The 24,073-nt window shown below is 23.5% G+C and overlaps 3 protein-coding genes and 1 long non-coding RNA gene across 6 annotated transcripts; all 4 read right to left on the bottom strand.

The window, feature by feature from the left end:
- Nucleotides 1–2,216: 2,216 nt before the first annotated feature.
- Nucleotides 2,217–3,044, bottom strand: LOC149055315 (longitudinals lacking protein, isoforms A/B/D/L-like). Its single transcript, XM_089228870.1, has 2 exons — nucleotides 2,809–3,044; nucleotides 2,217–2,740 (listed from the first exon to the last, which is right to left on the bottom strand). Exons 1-2 carry the CDS (start codon nucleotides 2,834–2,836, stop codon nucleotides 2,496–2,498), a joined length of 273 nt encoding a protein of 90 aa, XP_089084996.1. The 5' UTR covers nucleotides 2,837–3,044; the 3' UTR covers nucleotides 2,217–2,495.
- A 272-nt stretch (nucleotides 3,045–3,316) lies between these two features.
- On the bottom strand, nucleotides 3,317–9,597 carry LOC149055314 (zinc finger and BTB domain-containing protein 8A.1-B-like). Of its 3 annotated transcripts, XR_016191960.1 has the most exons (5): nucleotides 7,205–9,597; nucleotides 6,451–6,661; nucleotides 4,954–6,300; nucleotides 4,057–4,273; nucleotides 3,317–3,530 (listed from the first exon to the last, which is right to left on the bottom strand). XR_016191960.1 is itself a non-coding variant. In XM_089228869.1 (3 exons), exons 1-3 carry the CDS (start codon nucleotides 7,227–7,229, stop codon nucleotides 6,365–6,367), a joined length of 240 nt encoding a protein of 79 aa, XP_089084995.1. In that variant the 5' UTR covers nucleotides 7,230–9,595; the 3' UTR covers nucleotides 6,332–6,364. The 3 variants fall into 3 exon arrangements, 1 of the variants encoding a protein (XP_089084995.1); XR_016191961.1 differs by lacking the exon at nucleotides 4,954–6,300 and having other exon boundaries at nucleotides 7,205–9,595; XM_089228869.1 differs by lacking the exons at nucleotides 3,317–3,530; nucleotides 4,057–4,273; nucleotides 4,954–6,300 and adding an exon at nucleotides 6,332–6,368 and having other exon boundaries at nucleotides 7,205–9,595.
- A 5,131-nt stretch (nucleotides 9,598–14,728) lies between these two features.
- LOC149055313 (uncharacterized) lies at nucleotides 14,729–16,340 on the bottom strand. Its single transcript, XM_089229540.1, has 2 exons — nucleotides 16,268–16,340; nucleotides 14,729–15,497 (listed from the first exon to the last, which is right to left on the bottom strand). The coding sequence occupies exons 1-2, from the start codon at nucleotides 16,338–16,340 to the stop codon at nucleotides 15,169–15,171; spliced, it is 402 nt and encodes a 133-aa protein (XP_089085666.1). The 3' UTR covers nucleotides 14,729–15,168.
- A 1,768-nt stretch (nucleotides 16,341–18,108) lies between these two features.
- On the bottom strand, nucleotides 18,109–19,227 carry LOC149055312 (uncharacterized). The gene is made up of 2 exons (XR_016191962.1): nucleotides 19,131–19,227; nucleotides 18,109–18,470 (listed from the first exon to the last, which is right to left on the bottom strand). It is a non-coding gene; the product is annotated as an uncharacterized LOC149055312 (long non-coding RNA).
- Nucleotides 19,228–24,073: the final 4,846 nt, after the last annotated feature.

The following is a 24,073-nucleotide window of genomic DNA, read 5'->3' as shown; positions in this document are numbered from 1 at the left end:
TGCGAGATGTAAAACTTTTCTATAATATAGATTCTCTAAACGACTGAATTGTCCTACAAGATGAACTAAATGCATTTGTTACATGAGCTAACACGCTAGGACTGGATTGTAATACTGCTAAATGTCATCATATGATTTTTACTCATCTTAAATCCCCAATTTGTTTTAAATATGTAATTCTTGGTACTAATTTTCAATCACTTGATAATTCTGTCATTGATCTTGGTTTTGTTCTCTGTCCAACGCTTAGCCTAATTTATATGTTGAGCATGTCTGCTGTAATTCATTAAAAATCTTAGGTTTTATTAAATGTATAACAACAAAGTTCAAACTATCGTTTTCCCTTAAGGCCCTCTACTGTTCACTTATTAGGCCTATCCTTGAATACGACTCCGTCATCTGGGACCTTAATACTACTCAAAACGCTATAATGCTCGAGCGAGTTCAAAATAAATTTTTAAAATATATTAGTCATACTATAAAGATTTAATGTCCTACCTATAATTATTTACCTGTAATCAAATATCTAAAACTTGATTCACTGGCTGGTCATAGACGTGCTTCTAACCTTAAATTTTTATCTAAATTATTAACCTGGCAGATTGACTAACCACATCTACTGTCTCAATTCCTTTAAATGTCCATCCTCGCTCCACTTGTTAACATACAATTTTTAATTTACTTACCTCCTCCACCAATTACGGTTCAAATGAACCACTTCAGCGCTGCATGTCTATTGACAATTCAGACCGCTCCTTTTCAATTTCTTAACCTATCATGTATTTTCATTATCTGTTATCACACTTGTAATTTTATTTGTATTAGTATTAAATATAAATTGGGCTCATGCCTTGTATATTAAATAAATCAATCAATAAAAATAAAGTCATAAATAAAACAGTACTAAAAATGTACATTGAATATTTTCATAAAATATTCCATCTAATGAGTCTCGAATATATAATTTTACCATTAACAAATATTCATTTATACAAACTTTTAGTTATTAATTTATTATACAATTATTAAGGTTGTATATGACTTTGTATTAAACTCAATTTTTTATCAATTCATAAATATTTTTAAATTGAATCTAGTAATATGAATTCAAAATAACATATTAAATTAATATCCTTCTAAAAATTATCACTCTTAATAGTAGTTACCAAGACAGTGCTCTAAAATATTTACATTAAATTTTGCTTTTCATTAACATAATTAAAACAAAATTAGGTAGTTAAACTTAAACAATTTTAAATGTTATTAGTATATTTGAATTATGTATTGTATATTGTATATTATATCGTACTGCACATAATATTAAGACACAACTTCTAAAATATACACATCTTGAACTATCCACTTCAAATAATATTTTTAATTCATATCAGAAGTTAAAATTTACTTGGTATACTTTTTTTTTTAATGTATAAATTTATAGTGATATGAAATGTGATCTATACAAATCCTTTTTTAACACAGCAGAGAAATCTGAAAAAAAAGTATTTTAGTTAATTGAATATTTATACTATAAATAATGAATTATATGATTATGTAATGATAAGACTGAAGTATTTATGAATATATTATGTCAACATTTTTTAATTTAACTTCAAATTGTTAAAAATAAACTTAAATGTTTATAAATGAGGTAATCAAAGCTATTCAGAAAGAGGGTTTCAAATTGACCCAAGTCACCAAAACATTCATGGTGAGTAAAGCCAAAAAAGGAGCTACTTGTAGATGCTGGCCTAGGCTACAAAAGATCTTTAAACAGCCCTGGGGGTAACTGTAGATTTATTTAAAACTATATTTGCTACCTATGTCATACATTTGTAAGACAGAGACAACAAATGCACGAAAAGCATCCTCTTAAAAACAAATCATAAATTGTAAAGAAATATTTAAAAAAAACAAAATTGTTTTGAAATCACTTGAAATTAAAGTTTTCCAAGACATTAAAACTTTTTATAATAACGAATACAGACACTTAAATAAACAAGCTTGTACATATTTATATATTAAGTACATTATATTATAATTTGATACTTTCATTTATGAATTATAAGTAATATTTTAGTGTAAAATTTGTATAATTTATTTGATAATCTTTTGGTTTGTTATGATTATTGTTTGTTATAAAAATATACTATTGTACCAATACAATATTATATCATTATTATCTTTTAAATATAAACTGTAATCAAACCATCAAATCAAAAATAATATTCATGTTTATTTTAAGTACCTAAAAACTAATAATTACTTTATTTTGAACATTAGCGTTAGGTTTATTATACTTATTATATAATTATATTACAATAATATGTTATGTTGTAACAGAAAAAATATGTTCGAATACCATATATATGGTATACACTTAGAAATAAAGTAAAAAAAATTCCCATCAGAGTTTAAAGCTTATGACTAAAAATAGCTAGACAATAAACTCAATAATTCTTAAACATTAACAAATTGTACTACTATTATGAAACTTAATTTTCATATAACTCAGCAAAGCACATGCTCATTGCATCCAAAATATTTTTGTGTACGGCCATTTGATGCTTGTTAAGGTTAACTTTTTGGGCAAAAGTCCTAGGACAGTATTCACATTTAAACTGTGGTGGTACACCACATTCATACTTGAGATGTCTGCGCAATGTCCCACGGTGATTATATGATCGGCCACAGTTATTTGGACAAGGCAATTTCAGCAAGTTTGACTTTTGGAACAATCCTAAGAATCAAAATGAAAAACAAACCTAATTACATTCCTATATTAGTCATAATAATAAATATTATTACTATTTATGTTAGAAAATGTATAATACATATTATGTTAGTTTGGCAGACCACATGAAGAAAATGTCCAGGATTGTTAAATTAGGTGGACTATTGTTGCGTTAATAAATAAAAATAATATATTTTTAAGCTGATTTGTTTATTGGTCGATACCCATAGTATATCTGGTAAAGAGTAAAATAATAATACTCCATTCACTATTTATAGTGGATGTTAACAATAATATCAATATATAGTTTTTGAATATAAAATAATTACCATTCATTCCTTATTATTAAATAGAAATGCGTTTATTGATTACAGCATTTCTTTGAAAGCCAATTACACTAATCTAATATATGGCACAATATTTTTGATTTTGATGCAATTAATTCATCTAATTTGTAAAAAATACAACTTTTAACACAATAACTGATTTTTGAGTTTCATATAATTGAATGATAATTTATAAATTATAATACTAAAATAAATTAAATGTGATAATATAAGGTAGGTTAATAACAAAATCACGTTTTATTTGTTGTCATTTAATGTCATAGAATTTAAATTTCAAAGAACAAAAAAAATACTCCTAGATATATTAGAGTATTTACTTGTGAGTACAATGAGTACATTATATAATACATAATAGATATTAAGTATAGGTGTTTCTGTAGTATTTATTCAATTGTGTTAAAACAATATTGAAAAGCATTGCATTTATAAAACAGGTCTTCCATAGTGATCTAAAACAAAACAAATATTTAAATTATTTTATTAACAATGTTTCTATTTTTAATAAATTTGAACGATTTTTAAAACTCTCAATTTATTTACTATCAGAGAAAATATATATACTCTAAAATCTAAATTGTGTTTTATTTTTTGGGTGTCCTATATGTTTATGGGTTTTTATATAAACTGCTCGTAAACTATTTATGAACAAAAAATTAAAAGAACGACCTAATGAATGCGTTAAATTTGGTTTGAACATGTTCATTTGAAAAAAAACATAAATGTGTCGTGAATAAGTTCCTTTTTAAGGACTGAATATTTCAAACACTGCTATTCATTGTACCTCAGATATTTTATAAATTTTTAAACAGTAAACAAAATAAGGAAAATATCAATTGTATTCATTTAAAATTATAGAAACAAAAAAAAATTTATATTTTTCAATGTATTGTATGTTTACTATTATAAGAATTACCTTTTATACCTGTAGGTAATTTAACGATATGAAGCAAAATTCATAATTTCTGTTATACTTACTTTTTAGAGTTAAATTAAAAAATATTTGTAATTGTAGTTGTTTTATGCCTAGTCATATGAACTATTAAATGGTCATTTCGTTTGAATGCTTTTGAACAAACATCACATCTGTATTGGCGTTCAACTCCACATTCTTTTCTTATATGTCTACTTAAATCATATTTGTACTTATAACTTCGACCACATCCATTCCAGCACAGCCACCTCAAAAAATTACCTAAGCATGTGAATATATAATTATTAAAAGATATAAAATGTTTTTGTATATAATATAATATGCTCTGTTAAGAAGTAAATAATTTTAATTAATCTAAAAGCCATTAGCTAACAACATATTTTTTCTAGTAATTTTCATTTTAAAATACAATATAAATTAGTTGAAAATGATTGTTGTATTATTATTTTTTAACTGAACTACAAGTTTTAATCCTAGGTGAAAAATATTCAATAACATTTTGAAATACAATCTGTAATTAGTTAAAATGAAGCCTATTAACATTTTGTTCAAATCATTATACAAATTCACTGAATTGTCTAATGCAAAAACTATCTATTTGTACTTTATTTTTATTTTTTTTAAATCTATTATAATGTAATAATCAATTTATACATTTACATTGTTTATTCAATTTTGTAACATAATTATCTTATTTTCTAATTTTAATCCTTAATAGTTAATGCTGTACTAATAATATATAAAAATCTTTTGTAAACAAAAAAAAATTGATTTTTTTTAAGAAGGTAAGGAATAATAAGGGATCAATCAGAAAATGTATTGACTATATTATTAAACTTTGAAAATATAATGTTAATTTATATCATTTGTTCATGATACATTATTAATTATACATACTACAATAAATTTAGTTTACAGGAATGGAATATTTTTCATATTACCTAATCTGAGTAATGCACACTGCACATACTTCTATAATATGTACTAAACTAGATAACAGTGGCAACCAAATGTTTTGGGTTTCTCTCTACCACTGTTGAACAAAATCCCCCCTACACCCACCCATGATTAAGCTGATTTTTTTACATGAACCGTTTTATCATTATAAATATAATTTATAATTTATCTATGTATACAGAGTGATTCGTTAAACATGCTCACCCCTATTTCTATTATGCAGTTATTTAAAATCTGTTTTGGAGCTGTGGTGATTTGAACATTTTAGTCACTAATATTAATCTATCAACATTAATAATTTTAAAAAATGGGCAAAGTTTATTAAAAACTAGTAGCAATATTACATCTGTTACATATTTTATAAAACCATTTTTAAGGACTATTATTATCAATACAAACATTTTAATAACAAGAATCTTTTTCTTTGAAATTAGGTACATCAACATTTTCAAAAAATAATCTACTAAATAATCGTCAGTAAAAAAAGATATGTTCTCATTTGTAAAACAGAAGTTGGTATCTTGTAGAACACTCATATAAAACAAAAAAATTCATGAGTGTGAACAAAATGTCTTTGAGTGTGTTTAAAAATTCTAAAAATCAAAATTTGAATAAATTCATAACTAAAAGAAAAATGGGGGGTGGCTTGCGTGGCTTACCTTGTATATAAAAATGGATTCATGTATGTCTGTCTGTAATCAAGAACTCACAAAGAACTGTGCTGTTTTCAAAACATTAATTAATACTTGGAGGGTGTTAAATCTTTATTTTGTTAACTCCTAAAAATAACTTAAGGGTGGCTCACATCATTTTTTTTTCAATTCAGTAAAGAAAAATAATATTTTTTTTTTTTAATTTATTGGATTATCGTTGATTACATATTATTATATTATTATTATTATTATTATTATTATAAGAATAAACATATTTATAAAAAAAAAGTATAGGAAATGCTAAGCTGGACAGCAAGTAAATATAAAACATTATAAAAGATTATGTTAAGTTTTATAAAAAAATGTGTGCTGTGATACACAACTGATCATCAAATACATTACACTAAAATATCCTAAGTTCAACAGCTCCAGACAAATTCTCACAAACCCACCAATGATGCAACTAGCACTTGGAAAGTAAAATAACTACAATTTTTTCACAAAAATAAGTTTAGTAAAATTACTGTAAAAAAAAATATATAAAAAAAATTGTAATTAAAACAATAATAATAATAATAATAATTTTCAAAAAATCCCTCAATTATTGTTCAACATGCAATGTAACATAAATTGTAACTCTTACAGGCAAATGACTTCAGATATTGAAGCATTATTAGCCTATAAAAAAAAAAAAAATCATGACACCATATAAATATTTGTATGTTTATGTATGTATTCAAAGTTAACTGAAAGCAAAAAAATATTTTTTGATAATTAAGGCAGAACACAAAAAGTTTTACATTTTATGTAATATATAGATATTAATACATTAACTTGTGTTGATTGTTTTTAAATAGCTTCTGGTGAACTACGATCATATGTGACTTTAAATGATGAACGTGTTTAAACATTTTACGGCAAGTATCGCAGCAATATTGAGGAGGAATACCACATTCTTTTCTTATGTGGCGTATAAGATCACTTTTGTTTTTATAACTTCTACCACAGTTGTTCATACATGGCCACCGGCCTTGCAAATCTGCAAATAAATAAATTTAATTAAACCATCCATACCAAAATATTGAACTAATAAAAAGCATTTGGCATTAATTCAATGGAAATTAGTGAATTATTTTTCATTTTAAGTCAAAATATATAAATATAGAATTGTAGTGAAATGCTTAGTAATAAACTAATAACTAATTAAAATAGCAGAAAACTATGACCGTTACCTTACATTTCACTTTCCTAATAATTTAGCCTTACTTAAATACAACATTATATTATGCATATAATATAAACTCCACTCAGAGCAAATGAGTAAAAAAAAACTCGATTTTCTTAATAGGGATAAGACAATCTAAATTTAAAAGAAAAATAAATACTGTTTTTTTTTTTAAATTTTAATCTCTAGCCAAATTAAATAAAGCATAAATTATAATATAATTTCAAGAGATGCAATCAATCGATTCTACTACTATTTAAACATTTACATGCGCTGATCAGTGTTGTGAAGAACGCTTTTTATATTCAATAATATTATTAATATTAACAATCAAAACTGTAATATGTTGATACATACTATAATAATTATCATACCGGGTCATAGATAAGATTCATATAATCAAATATGTAAAAATTAATTTTGAGTTTAAATAGTGTATGCACTATATAAACACTGGAATTGGTTATTATAATCATTTATTAATACAGTACTCCCTCTTTAACACGAACTCGGTTAACACAAATTATTGGATAACGCAACAGGTTTTTCGGTCCCGAGAAAGATCTCTATACTATAAAATAGGGTTTTTTTTATTTCCTCGGTTTATACAAATTAATTCGGTTAACACGAAACTCAAACAAATTTTAGGTACCATATTGTGGTTTTATTGATTAACACGAACAGAAAAATGTCAATCTGTACATATGTATGTATCTATTTTCGTTTTATTACTTGTATAGTCGTTAGTAATTTAATCTTTTAACACAGTTTTATCGATATCTTATCTTATCCCTACTATGTATGTACATATTCTCTATTGTAGGTACATACATATGTATACATGTGTAAATTTGTATGTGTGCAATCTAGTTCGGCGATAATCGCTCTCGTTTAAACTAATAATTGCTCTATCGATCAGTTGGTCAATTGACTTTTTTGGTGTCGTTAGTGATTGACCAAAATGAGTTTGAAAAGGAAGCAAATGTCTATAGATCTAAAAACTAAACAACTCATTTTAGTAGAAGTTAAAAAAGGTACACTGCCTAAAACCAAAATCGCGGAGAAATTTATATTTTGAAGATTACTTAATAAAAAAAAATGTATTTGAGTGTAAAATAACGTATTAGATTTAATCTTCTATGATAATACGAACAAATTTGTGTTAAACCTATCGGTTTACACAAATTCTTTTAACACAAACAGGTTATTTTGTGGTCCCGTCGTGTTCGTGTTAACGAGGGAGTACTGTACGAACATATTATATTATTCAGTAAAACTTCTTGTGATTTAACAAACTATATTGTACTCTTACATCAACAATCATCGATCATTTTTTTATTATAAGACATTTAATAATATTATGTTAAACTATAAAATATTAATTTTAATGTAATATGTATCTGATATAAAAAATTCAAGTACATAGATAAATATCAACCAAAGTAAATAAAATATGCATTTTGATTTTATAATCACTGAAAAAAACATTTCACAAATATTTCCAGGACATACATTTTTAATGATTATAATATTTATCATATTGAATTTTAAAAGCTAATGCTAAGAGTTACATCAACTTTAAAATAATTGTGAATATAATGTATGAAATAACTAGTATCATAGAATTTTGTTATTTTATATATTTAGCTACTATAAGTCAGGTACCAGATATAAATACTAGTTGTGTTTTAATTTTCTTTTTGGTATCACATAAAATGATATTGTATGTATGGCAGATATCAGGATACATTTTTCAAAACCGAAATTGATTACCACAGGTAATTTACCAGTTTCTTATATTATATTGTTAGTCTTCTATAGTATATTAATGAAAATTATTGAATAATTCAGATGTGCCTGGTGATTACACAAAATAAATACTCCATACTTTACACATCCATAAAACCACTTTACCATTTAATTTATTTATATTATTTAGATAAAATATCTAACTATTCATTAAATTAACTACTTAAAAACAAACTACCAAAATCACTTTAAAGTCAGTTATTAAAAAGAAATTATTTTTCAGTCATTAATTAGTTTTATATGTATATAAAAAGTAAATAAAAATTTAAGTGTTTATAAAATACATCATACATACAAAAGTACTAAATATCACATGTGACATTATATTTTACTCATACATATTGCTCCATAAACTTAATTGTAGTTATACTCTGTAAGTGCTTCACCAAAAAAAAACTTTAATCATTATAATTAAGTCATTTTTTTTTTAAAGATTAGATATTAAGTGGCTATACAATAATTTGAACTTAAGACCAACCATGGTGTAAAATAAAGAGAAGTTCCCTGGACATTGGTTATCTGCATACATTTTTTGGAATTCAAAAATATTTATTGACATTGTTAGGACAAACAAGAAAACAGATAACAATTTTAAAATTATATAATTTATAAAAAAAAAAAAAAATATAAGATATTTAGTAATCCAGAAGTTCTACAGATGTGAAACAAAAATAACAAACAGTTTCTGGATATGCCTGATTATATGTTAAATGTAAAAAAATCATTTGATAGCTAACTTAGATATAATAATCAACAACTTTTCATTGTATTTGAGTAAATATTGATTTAATTATTATAAAAATAACTAAGTAAAATTATTCTGTTAAAAGTTTTAAATTAAAATTCTGTATGTTAAATTAATTTTAATTATTACAAAAACTTCAAGATTTACTTATTTTTAATAATAACAATGGTAATAGTAAATGTTAGGTATTTAGTAAATTATTCAAGTACTTTATGAACTAATAAATTATGTTTTTTCAATGTGTCCCTACATCTGAACATTCTGCCACAAAATGAACATTCAAAAGTTGGAGGAATATTAGAGCATGATAAAAAATGTCTAGTTAAATGTGCTTTATGTTTAAAAGCTTTTGAGCATTGGATGCATATATGTTGAGGAGCTACGCCGCATTCTTTCCTTAAATGTCTAATAAGATTGTGTCGTTCTTTGTAGCTTCGACCACATATATTTGGACACATATGTCTTCCACTGATTGAACAAGCTGTAAAATGCAATATAAATGAGTTATGATTGAAACATGTACCTACTAAGAATATATAAGACAAATTAAAACTGCAAATAGATTCAGGCAAAAGCAGTTTTAAACGTTATAATAAAAAAAGTTTATTAATTTACTATTTATATTTAAAATTGAAAACTTCATAGTAATTAATTTAATAGTTTAATAATTATATACTACTAAGGACTAACAATTTGTCATATTTTAAACAAAAATATAACTCAAAAATAGTTTAATGAAAAAATATCAATGCTGCTTATATGCTTTATATTATGAAATTATTTAATGTAATTTTCCTTACAGTATATTTGCATGTGACTTAATACAAATGTAATGTGGTGTGTTCAATTTTAAAGGTAACAGGAATTATTTTAAACAAATTACTTCAAATTTGATTTGGGGTTGTTTTACTGCCTACATGGCATATATAAATACATCTATTTTTGAGACTGGATTCGGATTGCTTTATTTTTTCTGAACTTTGATATTTACAATTTTTTTGATGTCTTCAAAATTGACATTTTTAGGACAGTAGTAATTTTGAGATTAGGTAATTTATTTTTTAAACAAGATGGAGCTTCCACCCATGATGCGATTGTTGTTTGAGAATACCTTAACCAAACTTATGGGCATAAATATATGGAGACATTTGGTCCAGTACTACAATGGCCCCCTAGATCACCCGATGAAACACAATTGGACTATTTTTTATGAGAAAATTTAAAAACAGTTTAAAACTTTCAACTGATCAAAATTTTTAATTTTGAAGATATAAAAAAAACTGTAAATATCAAAGTTGTTCAGGAAAAATAAACCAAACCAAATCCAGTCTCAAAAATAGTGATTCTTATTTAAGAAAATTTTATTTTACTGCACATGTGCTAATAAAAATAGTTAAAAAATAGAATTCATCAAAAACAGATGTATTAATATGTCATGTAGGTAGTAAAAAAATCCCTGAATCAAATTAAAAGTGAAGTGTTTGAAATATTTTTTATTACCTTTAAAATTGAACAAACGGTATAATAAATCAGACAATTTTTAAAATTGTTCATATTTATATTTATTTTAAAAAAAATATACAGAAGTCAATACTCGATTGTATATACAGTGGAAAATGTATGTATATATATATATATATATGTATATATATATTAAATTTAACTATTTAAGTAATAAACCTAGATTGACATAACAATATACATCTACAATCAGTGGTCAATATATTTTACATAATACATAATTGAACAAGTGTTGTTTATCAATTATATATTATAGATATAAAAATAAATATAGCTCTATTATAACTAAAACTAACAGAACATATTTTTAAGTTATACCAAATTATATAATATTTAAAATAGTCAAGAAATTTAAATTAATTAGTACAAATATCATAGTGGAATGAACACATTTATTAGTTTTTTCAGTTTTATTCTAAACTACAAAGATTTCTAAGAACTATGATCAATAATATACTTTTTTTTGTATGTGAATTGTCATACAATTGCTAAAGTGATGTCATGTCAAGAATTTACAAGAGCATGTTTTGTTTTAATAATAATAATTTTTAAAATGAATATTGTTTATAATTTAATTGATAAGAAAAACATCAGAAGCTAAGATCAATAGCACCTATAATACGGGATATAATATTTACAAAGTTGGTGTATGTAAATTATTTACAATTTTTTTTTTTTTTGTCTTAAGTTATACAACTAAATTAAATTAGAATTGTATGGTTTTGTTCCTTTAAGAAAATTAATTTAATTAGATAGTATCTGATCCGAGTTTGCCTGATTTTTTGTAGAATGTAGTATTTATTTATTGAATCTTCATGTTTGCAGCTTTCAGTGATGATGAATTTCATTGTTATAAGAATAAGATAGTTGGTCCTATTCACAGACGGTTCATTATAGTATCATCCGTTCTTTTTAGATCTAGAATGTACCACATTTATGTATTCTTTTTATTGAAATTGATTTAGTATTTAAGTTTTTCAGTGATTTTGCCATTTATAATAGAGTATACTTTGTTCATGTATTTTTTTGTGTCGGCAAAATATTTAAGAAAGAAAACCGTATGGTACACTTTATGATTAACTTTTTCTTTTCAGTTTATACCAATTTGTCCGAATACCAATATCTATGTATATAAAAATTTCTATACCTTTCACTCAAATTTAGCAGTTTTTTCTTAAACAAATTTTGATATATTGGAAGGGATCGTAATGTTTTTGATGCTTGTAAGACAATAAGTACATTGTTGAATTTTAAATGATATTTTTGTGCTGTTTTAACTGTAAGTTATTAAAGTTACAAAAGTCATGGACTATTATACAGTGTGATTTGAGTGATTCTTTACGTTTAAATGTTTTCACACAAAACGAACACTGGTATTGAGGCTCAACACCACACTCCTGTCGACAATGACGATACAATGAAAATTTCTTTTTATACGTTCTACCACAATAACTATTTGGACATATCCATCTGCCATTTTGTAGCTGCTCTATTTCTAAAAAAGATAGATTAAAATTAATAATATAATAATGATTAGATAAAATACTTACATATATACATTAAACATATATGACTTTATTATTTAGATAAAAAGCGTTTAAAAGCTTGTTTAAGATCCTTAAACTATAGAGGTAAATAATTTATGAAGTGAGCAATATATTTTCTTAATCTATAATTTAGCATTTTGGGTTATAGTACTGAAAATAAAAATTATATGATCAGTTCAATAATAATAATAATAATACCATACCATACCTAATGCATAATTATAATGGCAACATAGTGACAAAACTATTAGATTTATGTGTTGGAAATCATTTTATTGTTAGAATTTTGTATATTAAGGTGTGGAAAAGTTTTCAGTTAAAATAGAATTGTTTTTTCTAATAAGCCCCATTTATACAGTTATAAAAATAAAGAAGGTACTTTAGTACTTATTTTATTAATACCATATAATTAAAAAGGTATATAAAAGCACTATGATAAATGATAAATATTAAAATATATAGAAAAATAATAAAAAAATATTTAGATCTACAATTGGTAAAATGATTTTTGATGTGGTGAAGGCAAATGTTATCAATATCGAAAAACCAATCAATTCATTTTCTTCCAAATATTCATTCTTCAGGTATCAATATAAAATTCAATAATAATAAAAATAACTAATATACAGATAATATTATATTCTGGTTATATTTTGCTTCTACATGTACACTTTCCAACCGAATTCCAACTCATTCCGTGAGGTATAAACATTTTATGTGGGGATCATATAATATTATAAACATACAAATAATATAAATATAAAAAATAAAATTCCATGTAGGGTTAGATCTGTCTGCATCATCTACTTCTGTAAATACACCACTGTTTTGAAAAAAATCAAATATTTGTTCACATCTTAAACACATTCTTAAGAAATTTCACTCCAGTTTTCTTAAACAAAATTGTATTCCAATATCATCAAGTTTATGATACCTCTGGACTTCTTGACTATATTTTAGCTATACCAAATTAAAAATTAACAGGTTTTAACTCTATAAGCTAAATAAAAACTCAAATATTTATATTAAAACAAAATTGTTTTATAATTATTAAGTAGAAATAAATAATCTTGTTTATGCCAATATGAACAATAGTAAATTATTAACTAAATAATCTCTCAATAACAATGATTATAAATGATTAATTTCATAATGAGAATATAAATAACCAAATATAAAATAATACATATTATTATAAGTTATATAAGCACATAACTACCTATATAATATTATAGTATAGTTAAGTTTAAATTTGTTACACTTCTAACACTCCATGAATAAGTGCTCTATGTGTATTCATGTTTTGTAATTTTGTAAATGTTTTATCACATTTATCACATCGAAATGGATGAATAACAAAATTTTTTGGTAGTAAATGACTGTGCAGATGTTTATTTAAAGCATTGAAGTGTTTAAAAGATTTTGAGCATACAGCACAAACATTTTTGGCATAATCAACCTTTTTTTTGTTCTTACTGTTGTATTTATTTTTTTCAATATTCTTTGCTACTTTTGCTTTTTTTCTGATTCCTAAAACATAATAAACAATTTAATAATTACAAAAAACAATAATAATAATACTAATGTAAGCAATGAAAAATATTAGTATTTTATCAAAGTTTTTATCAATGTACACAAATTATAATGTTTCATGTAATGATCATTACAGAAAGATTTTTGTTGATTAATAAAGCGTACATAAGCATTTAAATAATTTTTTATAGTATTTAAATATGTTAAACAGCACATCAGTTAGTATATTTTGTAAACAAGCATCTCATATACAAATAAATTGTAAAATATAGAACACATAGATAGTGACTAGTATGCACTATACATAGCGTCTTTCTAATTTGCTATTAAACAATGACAAGGAGAACTTATATTTTTTCAACCTCATTGATTGTTTTACACTAAATTTGAAATACATTTATAATTCATATTGTAATAATATTATTTTCAATATTTTAAAATATGTTTATTATTTATACATTTGGTTTTAAAAGAATGTAGATAAGTTGTATGTTAATTGTATGAATATTATAGGTATAAGGTAGGTACATATCAAAAATTATGATTTATTATATACTCGAGTTTTAAACATGAAATATTTAATTACTTACCTAGAATATTTATATGTTTATCTTCATATTATGAATATATTTCCAATTTTACCAAAAATTCTAATTCAAATTGGGAAGCCAAACAAAACTTACTCAAACAATAAGTAAATTGAACAAACATATTATATCCCTAAAACAGAATGAAAAAAATAATAAAATTATTTAGAGTAGAATATACAGTAGATGCTACATAAATTTCATTAATAAAAATCAATAGTGAAAATATGATTTAACTCCATTTCTTTATAAAGCATTATTAATATTATGGAACCACTTTAATATTAACTGGTAGATTAACCTTGTAGTTCGTTGTGTCGATGAATTTCTGCAATAAATATACATTTGTAATAATTTTAGAATATATTCAATTTAAAAAGAAATTTAAAATATTTAAAATTGCAAATTATCACATTTTAATTGATTGTATTATGTACAGTTTCAAATTTTATTCTATAAGTATACCTGAATATTAATATAAATAAGTAAATATTAAATGTATTTAAACATACATAATTAGGTATATAAATAAATAAATTATATTTTAGTTAACATATTGTAAATATAATTAATTAGGTGTTAATCTGAATCGCCAATTTGCCATTCGCTATAAAACGCATAAACTTCATTTGGTATATTAGGATCGGAAAGTCTATGAATAGTGTTTTTGTGAGTTTTCATATTATCCTTGCGTGTGAATTTCTTTTTACAAATGTCACATTGAAATTTTGGTGAAACGTCACCACACGATAGTTGGTGACTCTTCAAATGACTACTACGCTTGAAAAATTTGAAACATTTCGAGCAATTATATTGAGGGCCAACTCCACACTCTTTGGCCAAGTGGAAACTTAAATGAGCTTTCCGTTTGTAGTTGCGGCCACATTTCGGGCACAACCATCTTTCATCTAATTAAAAAAAAAAAGAAAAAAGTTAGTTAAAATTATAAAAACATAGTGGCTGATATTGACATAATTTTTGTATGTAGACATATTTTTTACATGTCAACTATTACTAAAGAATAAAGTACAAGCACAAAGTGTAAGCACTTCTTTAATGAATTAAAACAAACATGGTATAATAATTAATAAACAAACTAAAATCAATAAGCAAAAATATTTGGGTTTTAGATGTATGAATGTCATATTTAAGTAAATCTTAAATTATTTATTAAAATAAAAATGGTATATTACTACAGGTATATCAAATTTCTAAAAATATATCTAATTTTAAGTGTAGAAAATTGTTGTTGCTTAGAAAAGCATTACAAAAATATTTTGTATTAACTATTAACAAAACCATTTATGATTTATTTTCGTCTTCAAAATGATAATTATATTTATGAAAGTATAATGCAGCTACCTACTGCCATTTGTATAGTACTTAATTATAAATATGAAACTACCAATGTTTTGTGTTCTACTATCCACATAATTATGACTATTATATTATTTATTATAACATATTATACTACTAAACCCAAAGAATAAAGTTCTGCTCTAAAAACCCTTTCTGGTACTCCTATGGGCCATAATATTAAATTATGGGTAGTCACAAAAAAAATTAAGCATCAACAGAATACAAACGTTCCAATCCATATCACTTTGTATAATTACTAACGCACTCTTCTACCTTTCAAACTTTACTCAACACTCTGATCTTGACTACCGACTGTTACCAATAAAGTATCTTCCTCTCGCCTTATATAGCCACCAAAAACCACTTATTCTTGCACATTCCACAGCAAACATTTTCAAAAAGATTTAAAAGGCGCCGGAGCTACAACTGAATTAGCTAATCTGGTAACTTAAAAAAAAATTTATAAATAAACACTTAACATAGGTATTTTATATGTAAAATAGCCTAACGAATTATCTCGTTGAGTATTACTACTGGGCAACTACTCCCCTCAAGCATTCACTCCCAATTTATCTTTTCATTCATATGCTTATTGGAATTATGTTTGTAGAATATATATATTCTAATAAATGTAAAAAAAAATTATCTTTATTTATTTTATATAAAATCAACGAATTTAATAAAATGTATATTGAAGACTAACCTTAGTTTATTGGTTTACCCCATATTTGTTTATACAGCGCAAAATAAAATTTAATGGAAATATAATTTTATGATTATTTTTATGTCTCATATACCCAGTAATCACCATGGAGAATATAATAATAATAACAAAGGTATGCATTTCTCCAAATCCAATCTCCGACTAGATCTTTCTAGGTGGAATTGCAGATTGGCCTTGACTGTTTGACAAGAGGTTAATATAGGTCCTATTGAAACTCAAGTAAAGCAATTAGAGTATAAAAGAGTTTGGGAAACAATTATATGTAGGTAATAAAACTAAAAACATAAAACCCCAATTTTGAAACTGAAATAAAAAGTACATTCAAGTTATTGCTTAAAGCTGTTTTGCTGCAAACCTTTTGTCTTTAATTAAATGTGCCACACACATGTGCATAATTATTATAATAAAATTTATTTTTTCTCTTCTGTTATTAATTTTACAACTTTGACATACCTGAATATTATTTGTGTTGTTTTTAGGATCTACGCAAAACATTCACAGCACTTCATGGTATGAAAATAAGTTATCCAATTGATTTATGTTTCTTCAATGAATTATTGCATTAGGATATTTTAAGTATCTGGTAAACTAGGTAATCATAATACCTTATAATAATGAATTATATCAATATTGTCAATTTATACACAATAAGAGGGCACTCATTAATTTGTATAATATGAATTTCAGGGTTTACTATTGTCATTAATATATTGGTAACTGGTCATTGAGAATATGTCTACAATAACAATGACGATGCTTGAAAAATATCGTTTTTTTTATATTTTTGTAATAAATAATATAATGATAAAATTAAAATCATACAGTACAATATAAATAAAAAAAATATTAAATATAGATAATTCAAATAAATATTGTGCAATATTGAACAAATTCAATACACAAATTATGGTATATATTTAAATTAACACAATATTTTAACAATACAAACAATAACATAAGTATAAAATTAAGAATAAGTTATTGATTATATAGCAATATTAGAGATCAATTTATTAATTTTATAATTTAATGGTAGATTTAATGTTTTAATATAGCGTATTAAAAACATTAATACTTAAAACTTTAAGTAAACAAAAAATGCAGGCTTCATTCTGCTCAGAGTCTATAATACAAATGATAAAATGTACAATAACGATTTTATGTATTACATTTATGAATAAGAGCTAAATGTTTTTTGAGATGTTCATTTCTTTTGAAGTTTTTAGAACATAAGATACAAGCAAATTGAGGCGGAATTCCACATTCGTGCATAAAATGACTTCTCATATTCTTTTTGTGTTTGTAACTTTTTCCACATTTGTTTGGGCACCAATATGGTTTATTGTTGATACAATATGAGACTGTAAGCACAGTGAAATATATTATATCTATTACATATAACAAATGTTTTAATATCATAGTGAAATTATGTATGATTTAATAATTCTAACATTTTTTATTTTTTTTTTTTAATATATAATTGATTTTTGCATTTCATGAATAAATAAAAACATGCAAATAAATATTTGTATTATATTTCTTAATTTTATACCTAAATTTGTAAGTATCACAAAGGTAGAAACACCAAAAAAGTTTATAAACAAATTATGAAAAAAAAACTTTAAAAATAGGAATACAAAAAAATTAAAATGGATATTTTAATGAACAGCATATATATGGTATTTAAGATTGTATTTTTGAGCAAACATTTTAGGACAATAAAAACACTGGAATTGTGGTTCTTTGCCGCATTCATATTTCAAATTCCGTGCAACACTGTCTCTTCTTTTACATGACACTACAATTTAGACAAAAACGTAATTTAATTATTTGTACTAAAAATAAAAATAAGTATATTTTATGTTAAAACTTCTAATTAACAATAGTAAATGATAAACAAATAAGACTTAAACCCAAGAGTTAATTAGCTGTTAGCTCTAAACCAATGGTTATTTTTAAAAATTAATAGGTAATCTACTCCGTATTAGGTAGCTTGGTGCATGCTGTTGAAAATGAAAGCTATACTGTAATTTTCACAGTCATTGTTATGTGAATGTTATACATATTACATACAGTTTCACAATATTGTAGTACAATTTATACAGTGACTCTATAATTTATACAACATAAAATAAATATTAAATTCTAATTATTTCAATAATATTAAATTAATTTTTTTTTAGTCCTCTTCAAATATAAATTCAAAAAATTATAGTGGTGAGAATATCAGGAATTCAAAAATCCGAATTTTTCGGTGGAATCCAGATCATTCAACTCGATTTTGTAGTTCAATGACTCATTTTTATATATTAATAATATTTCAATTCTATAACATAATTTTCGGATATAGGTATACCAAATTTCAAACACATTTTAAGTACCAGTAATGTAAAACTTGAGTATTAAATTATTGCTAAATTTGCATTATAATAAAATAAAATAATCTATTTAACCATACATTAAAAATCAAATCCATAAATCTGGATAATCCGGGAAATATGGGTAAGAATTTGATTCAAATCCTGGTTTGAATATCCGGATATTTGGATTTCACGCACATCCCTACAATAAATACATAATATCAAATATAACAATATAGAGAATATATATCATAAAAAAATAAAGATTATAAACAAATTAGCATTGGAAAGACTTGAAAAAAATGTTGCTTATAAAAAAAAGGATGAGAGTTGGGCAATTTCAATAAAAAGCAAACTGGAATAAGAAAACAATTTAAGTTGTTCAAAGAATAGACAAAAATATATAACTATGAATAATTTGACATAACGTAAAAAAAACATCTACATAACAATATAATACGTGGAGAGGTGATGAATATTAAAACAGAAATGAAAGGGTCAGATAAGAAATTAATAGTGATCATGACAAATATGAGGAAAAGTAAATGCAAAGTTTTAAGAGGTTAAAATCATATAATATAAAATAATTATGCCATTATGTATTTATATATTATAATTAATATTAAATTATTAAATTGAATTAATCAATTTTTATAAAGGTACGTTCCAACTACGTTATGTTATTAATAATTTAATTTAAATTCCAAATCTTTAGATTTTATAATGAATACAAAAGAAATAAAAATTTAAATTATTCAAATGTTTAACTATAAAGTAAAACTATACCTACTATATCTCAGTATAACATTATCTCACTCACAATTTTCTCATAGTAATAAATAACCAACAATTTGAATATACAAAATATAGAAGTATTTCATTTTTTTTCATCTATTTATAATTATCTATTCATAACTGAGAACAAAAAAAAAATGTGTAAAACTGTATATGAAACAAGGATATAAACTAATGTATGATATTACATAATTTGAAGAATTTAGGCAACTGAATTTTTATTAGGACACCACTAAAAATACTTTTAGTTCTATGTTTATGTTAATTAAAGCTAAAAATATCTAATTTTATAATTGAGTTGTTTTAAAATTCAAGAAAATAAGATCAGAAGTATTAAAAGTTATTTTGTATTACGTATATAAAAAAAAAAAGTATTTCTTACTATTACCAAAATGCCTAAATAACTTTAAGGTTTTAAAATTATTCTCTTATTTCTACCATGATGGATAACTGATATAGAAAATAAATATGAATATCTCCTCAGATATGTTAATTTATCATTTGTTGACATCAAGCATAGTTTATGTGAATTAACATTAATTGCAATTTATATAATTAAAATGTAATTAACTTTGATACTTCTTCAGATAAAAATGTCAAACCTGAAAAAGAAATACATAATTAATAAAATTTACTTATTTAAATTGTAAAATAGTTTATGTCTATTCATTTATAAAATTTAAATTAAATTTTTTAAATAAAATATAATAGTAATCCCATTACTGTTATTGTATTTATTATTTTAACCACATTTGCTCTATGGCTCTCTTGACACTCCCAACACCACATGATGCATGAAGTCTCGAACAACAGCTTAAATAAAAAGGATCAAAGCATGAAATGCATAATATAATCAATACCTAAGGCTAAAAAATTTGGGTAAACAAAAACTAATAATACTTACAAATCTACAATTTAGCATTTATGTTAAACAAATTTTTTTTTTTTTAATTGGGATAATGTTACGGCAAAAAAAATTTGATATTACTCAGGTTACTATGTTCAAGTTATGATATCTATCATAAAATCAATATAAATTCAAATAATTGCATAAATATCTTAATTAAAGTTATAAATAACTCATCAAATAAAAATTTACTTTTTGAAACAGATTAGCTTATGGTGTTTTTATTTAAAATAAATAAAATAATGTCTTAACTAAATTGGTAATATTATATAAACAATGAAACATATTATATTAATATTATTAATATTATTAATATTAATATTTATATTAATATGTTGATCAGCTTTTTTATTTTAATTAATAGAAATTTTTTTGCAAACATGTATTATCAATAGACTGTTATAAAAATTATATATGTTTAAATACTTTAAGAATGGAAGTAACTTTTAATAAAGTATTCAATTATTTCATCAAAATTTAAATATTTATAGTTATATAATGTTTTTTTATATTATTAGTAACTAAAAAATTTAGTACAGGCTTAGATTTTTTGTTATTTGGTTTTTATGATATTTAAATTTTACCATATATAATTCATTGTAAAAATGACTTGTATATAATACATAAGCATGTATTTCAAGATTGTCAAAAATGTCATAAACATATCATGTTAATATAACAGTAAATAAATTATATAAACTTTATAATTAATTGCCATACAAATAATTATTATCAATGTAAGTTTTAAAAACATAAAAATATATTTTATCTGATTTACTTGTACATTTTTTTTTTTAAATATTATTATAAGAAATAAACAATCTATACAAGTATGTACAATAAGCTTATGTGCTAAGAGAAGACAGGACGTGAGAAATTGATTAAGAAGCAACCTACTTATAACACTAAGCATGAATTTTATTTATTTATATATATATATATATTGATTTTTTAATTTACTTTTACATAAAAATGTAAAATACATTTTAATGTCAAAACAATGTTGATAATCAAACAGTTTCCTCACATCATATCAGTATTAACCAATTTCTTACAAAATATATTAATCAGTACAATACTAATAAATTAATAATAAACAATGTGTATATATATTATATAATTCATTTTACAAATTGGTGTTTATAAGGAACCAATAATCATTCATAAAATTTTAAATAATAATCCTTATCAAAAGAAATATATATCAAAATATTCAATAGATGCTTTTTAAAAATGACTAGGTATTAATTGCTATGCATATTAAACCGATGATCTCTAAGTGTTGTATTACGAGTAAATGATTTCATACATATATCACAACGAAATTGAGGTTGAAGACCGCATTCATACCGTTTGTGTCTAATTAAGCTTCCCATATTACGATATTTACGCCGACACCCATCACAATAATAAAAACCTAAAAATAAAATAAACAGAAAAAAACAAAGACGGAATTTAAGTAAAACAAAATAAAAAAATTGCATTTAAGTGCACAAACATTAAAAGCAAAAAAAACAACATTTAAAATTATGATATATCACTGAATTTGAAAATCAATTCTGAGCAGAACTTAAATTTATTCAAAAATATTGATAAATTGTAGAACCACATCATTGATAATTACTCTTAAAATAAATTATTCTTAAGATAAAAAATAGTACATATTTGTAAAAAAAAAATAATTAAAAAAAAACCAGCTCACCTTCCGCTCAGAATTCAAAGTAAGTGGCTAATTAGTTATATTATGTACCATTTCAAACATATTATTATCATTTTAATATGAATCAGACATGCTTGAATTGTATAATATATTTTAATCTAGATAATGAGTTTATTATTGTAATGACAAAATGTATGCTATAATATAATTGCATGCATAACACTTCTACAATTGTGTTAACATAATACAATATAAAAATATAAAATCATCAATAATATAATACATGATATTTCCAAAAAATAATGTGAATGTGTTAAGTGTTAATATGGACCTCAAACAGTAAATATTGTAATAAGATACATATATAATACTATTATACCAGGAAAAGAAAGTTTGAAAAATCTACTCAATGTTTTGAAATTTATTTAAAAGATAATTTATAAGTAACAGCTAACTAAATAATAAAAAGTTAAGTAATCTTTATATGGAGAAAATATTAACAATCTTATTTAGTTCATAATAATTTGGTATTTAAATATATTTTACAATATAATGCTTTCAATTTTTAAAGAAATGAACAAATATGTAATTTAATATTTTAAAAATCAAAATTAAATAAATAATATAAATATATTTATATAGGAACTTTATTTTGGATAATTCAATGTTTATAATAATAAAGACAGAAAGTTTGATTTTTGAATCAGATACTTAAAAAAATCAACTCAAAATCTAATAAGCACATTCATTGTTATCAGTATAACTGCGATACATTAAAATGTCAAATATTTTGTCTACAAATAAAGTTGATTTTTTCTGGAAAATTCAAAATTGAAAAATAAATTTCATTTTATAAGAAAAAAAATAAATAAAAAAGTTAGACATAGCCATGATGTAAATATTCTGTTTAAATCTTAACCAACAGAGTGTGTTTCTAAAATCAAGATGATAATGATTTTACTATAACCTTCTCAAATTAATAGAAATCATAAATAAAAATTTTAAATCAGGCCATCAATGAGAACTTTGCTCATTTAACTATGCTTTTCCACTCATATTTATACAATATTTAACAACAGTGAAAAACTACATATAAGTTCATTACTCAATCTACAATAAATTTAATAAACATAGGTAACAATATGGATACATTGGTATTGTAATTACACTATATTAACTTTGTTCATTTGCCAAAGTTTCAGTGATATTAGACTGATTGTCAATATACTTGTGTACAGATATCATATGTCGTTTTAAATTTGAATATCGGCTAGATGTCTTCGAACAAAATTGACATTTGAATTTTGGATTTATCCCACATTCATTATTCATATGATATGTCAGACTACATTTGTTTTTGTAATTTCGACCACAATGCTTGTTAGGACAATAAAATCTGGTTTCAAATTGCGAAATTCCTGAAATAATGTATAAAAACTTAATATATACACATTTAAAAAAGTTATTATATAAATCTCACATTTTAAAACATTGTTAGAAGCAAAGGAAGCTTGGAATATAACACAATGCAATCATTGTAATGTCCATATAAGAACCCCAAATTATAGATTTATCATTAATAAGTAATATAGGTAGACAAAGATCAATTACATAATTTAAATTTTCATGACTGTCATCATAAGTTAAAAAGGAGCTTTTTATTTGTGCCAAATAAAAAT

Source organism: Diuraphis noxia, unplaced genomic scaffold, assembly GCF_037042655.1.
Source record: "Diuraphis noxia isolate RWA-SAM2 unplaced genomic scaffold, SU_Dnox_SAM2 contig0005, whole genome shotgun sequence".
Classification (NCBI taxonomy): domain Eukaryota; kingdom Metazoa; phylum Arthropoda; class Insecta; order Hemiptera; family Aphididae; genus Diuraphis; species Diuraphis noxia.
This window is presented reverse-complemented; position numbering and strand designations above follow the sequence as displayed.

What these genes read in the sequence shown, in the direction of transcription:
- LOC149055315 (XM_089228870.1), bottom strand. Translation starts at nt 2,836, where the DNA reads ATGTATTATACATTTTCTAACATAAATA. An exon ending in TACATTTTCTAACATAAATA is followed by an intron (nt 2,741 to 2,808) that starts GTAATAATATTT and finishes TTTGATTCTTAG; the next exon opens with GATTGTTCCAAAAGTCAAAC.
- LOC149055314 (XM_089228869.1), bottom strand. Translation starts at nt 7,229, where the DNA reads ATGACCCGGTATGATAATTATTATA. An exon ending in CCGGTATGATAATTATTATA is followed by an intron (nt 6,662 to 7,204) that starts GTATGTATCAAC and finishes ATTTATTTGCAG; the next exon opens with ATTTGCAAGGCCGGTGGCCA.
- LOC149055313 (XM_089229540.1), bottom strand. Translation starts at nt 16,340, where the DNA reads ATGTTTGCTGTGGAATGTGCAAGAATAAGTGGTTTTTGGTGGCTATAT. An exon ending in GAGAGGAAGATACTTTATTG is followed by an intron (nt 15,498 to 16,267) that starts GTAACAGTCGGT and finishes TTTTTTAATTAG; the next exon opens with ATGAAAGATGGTTGTGCCCG.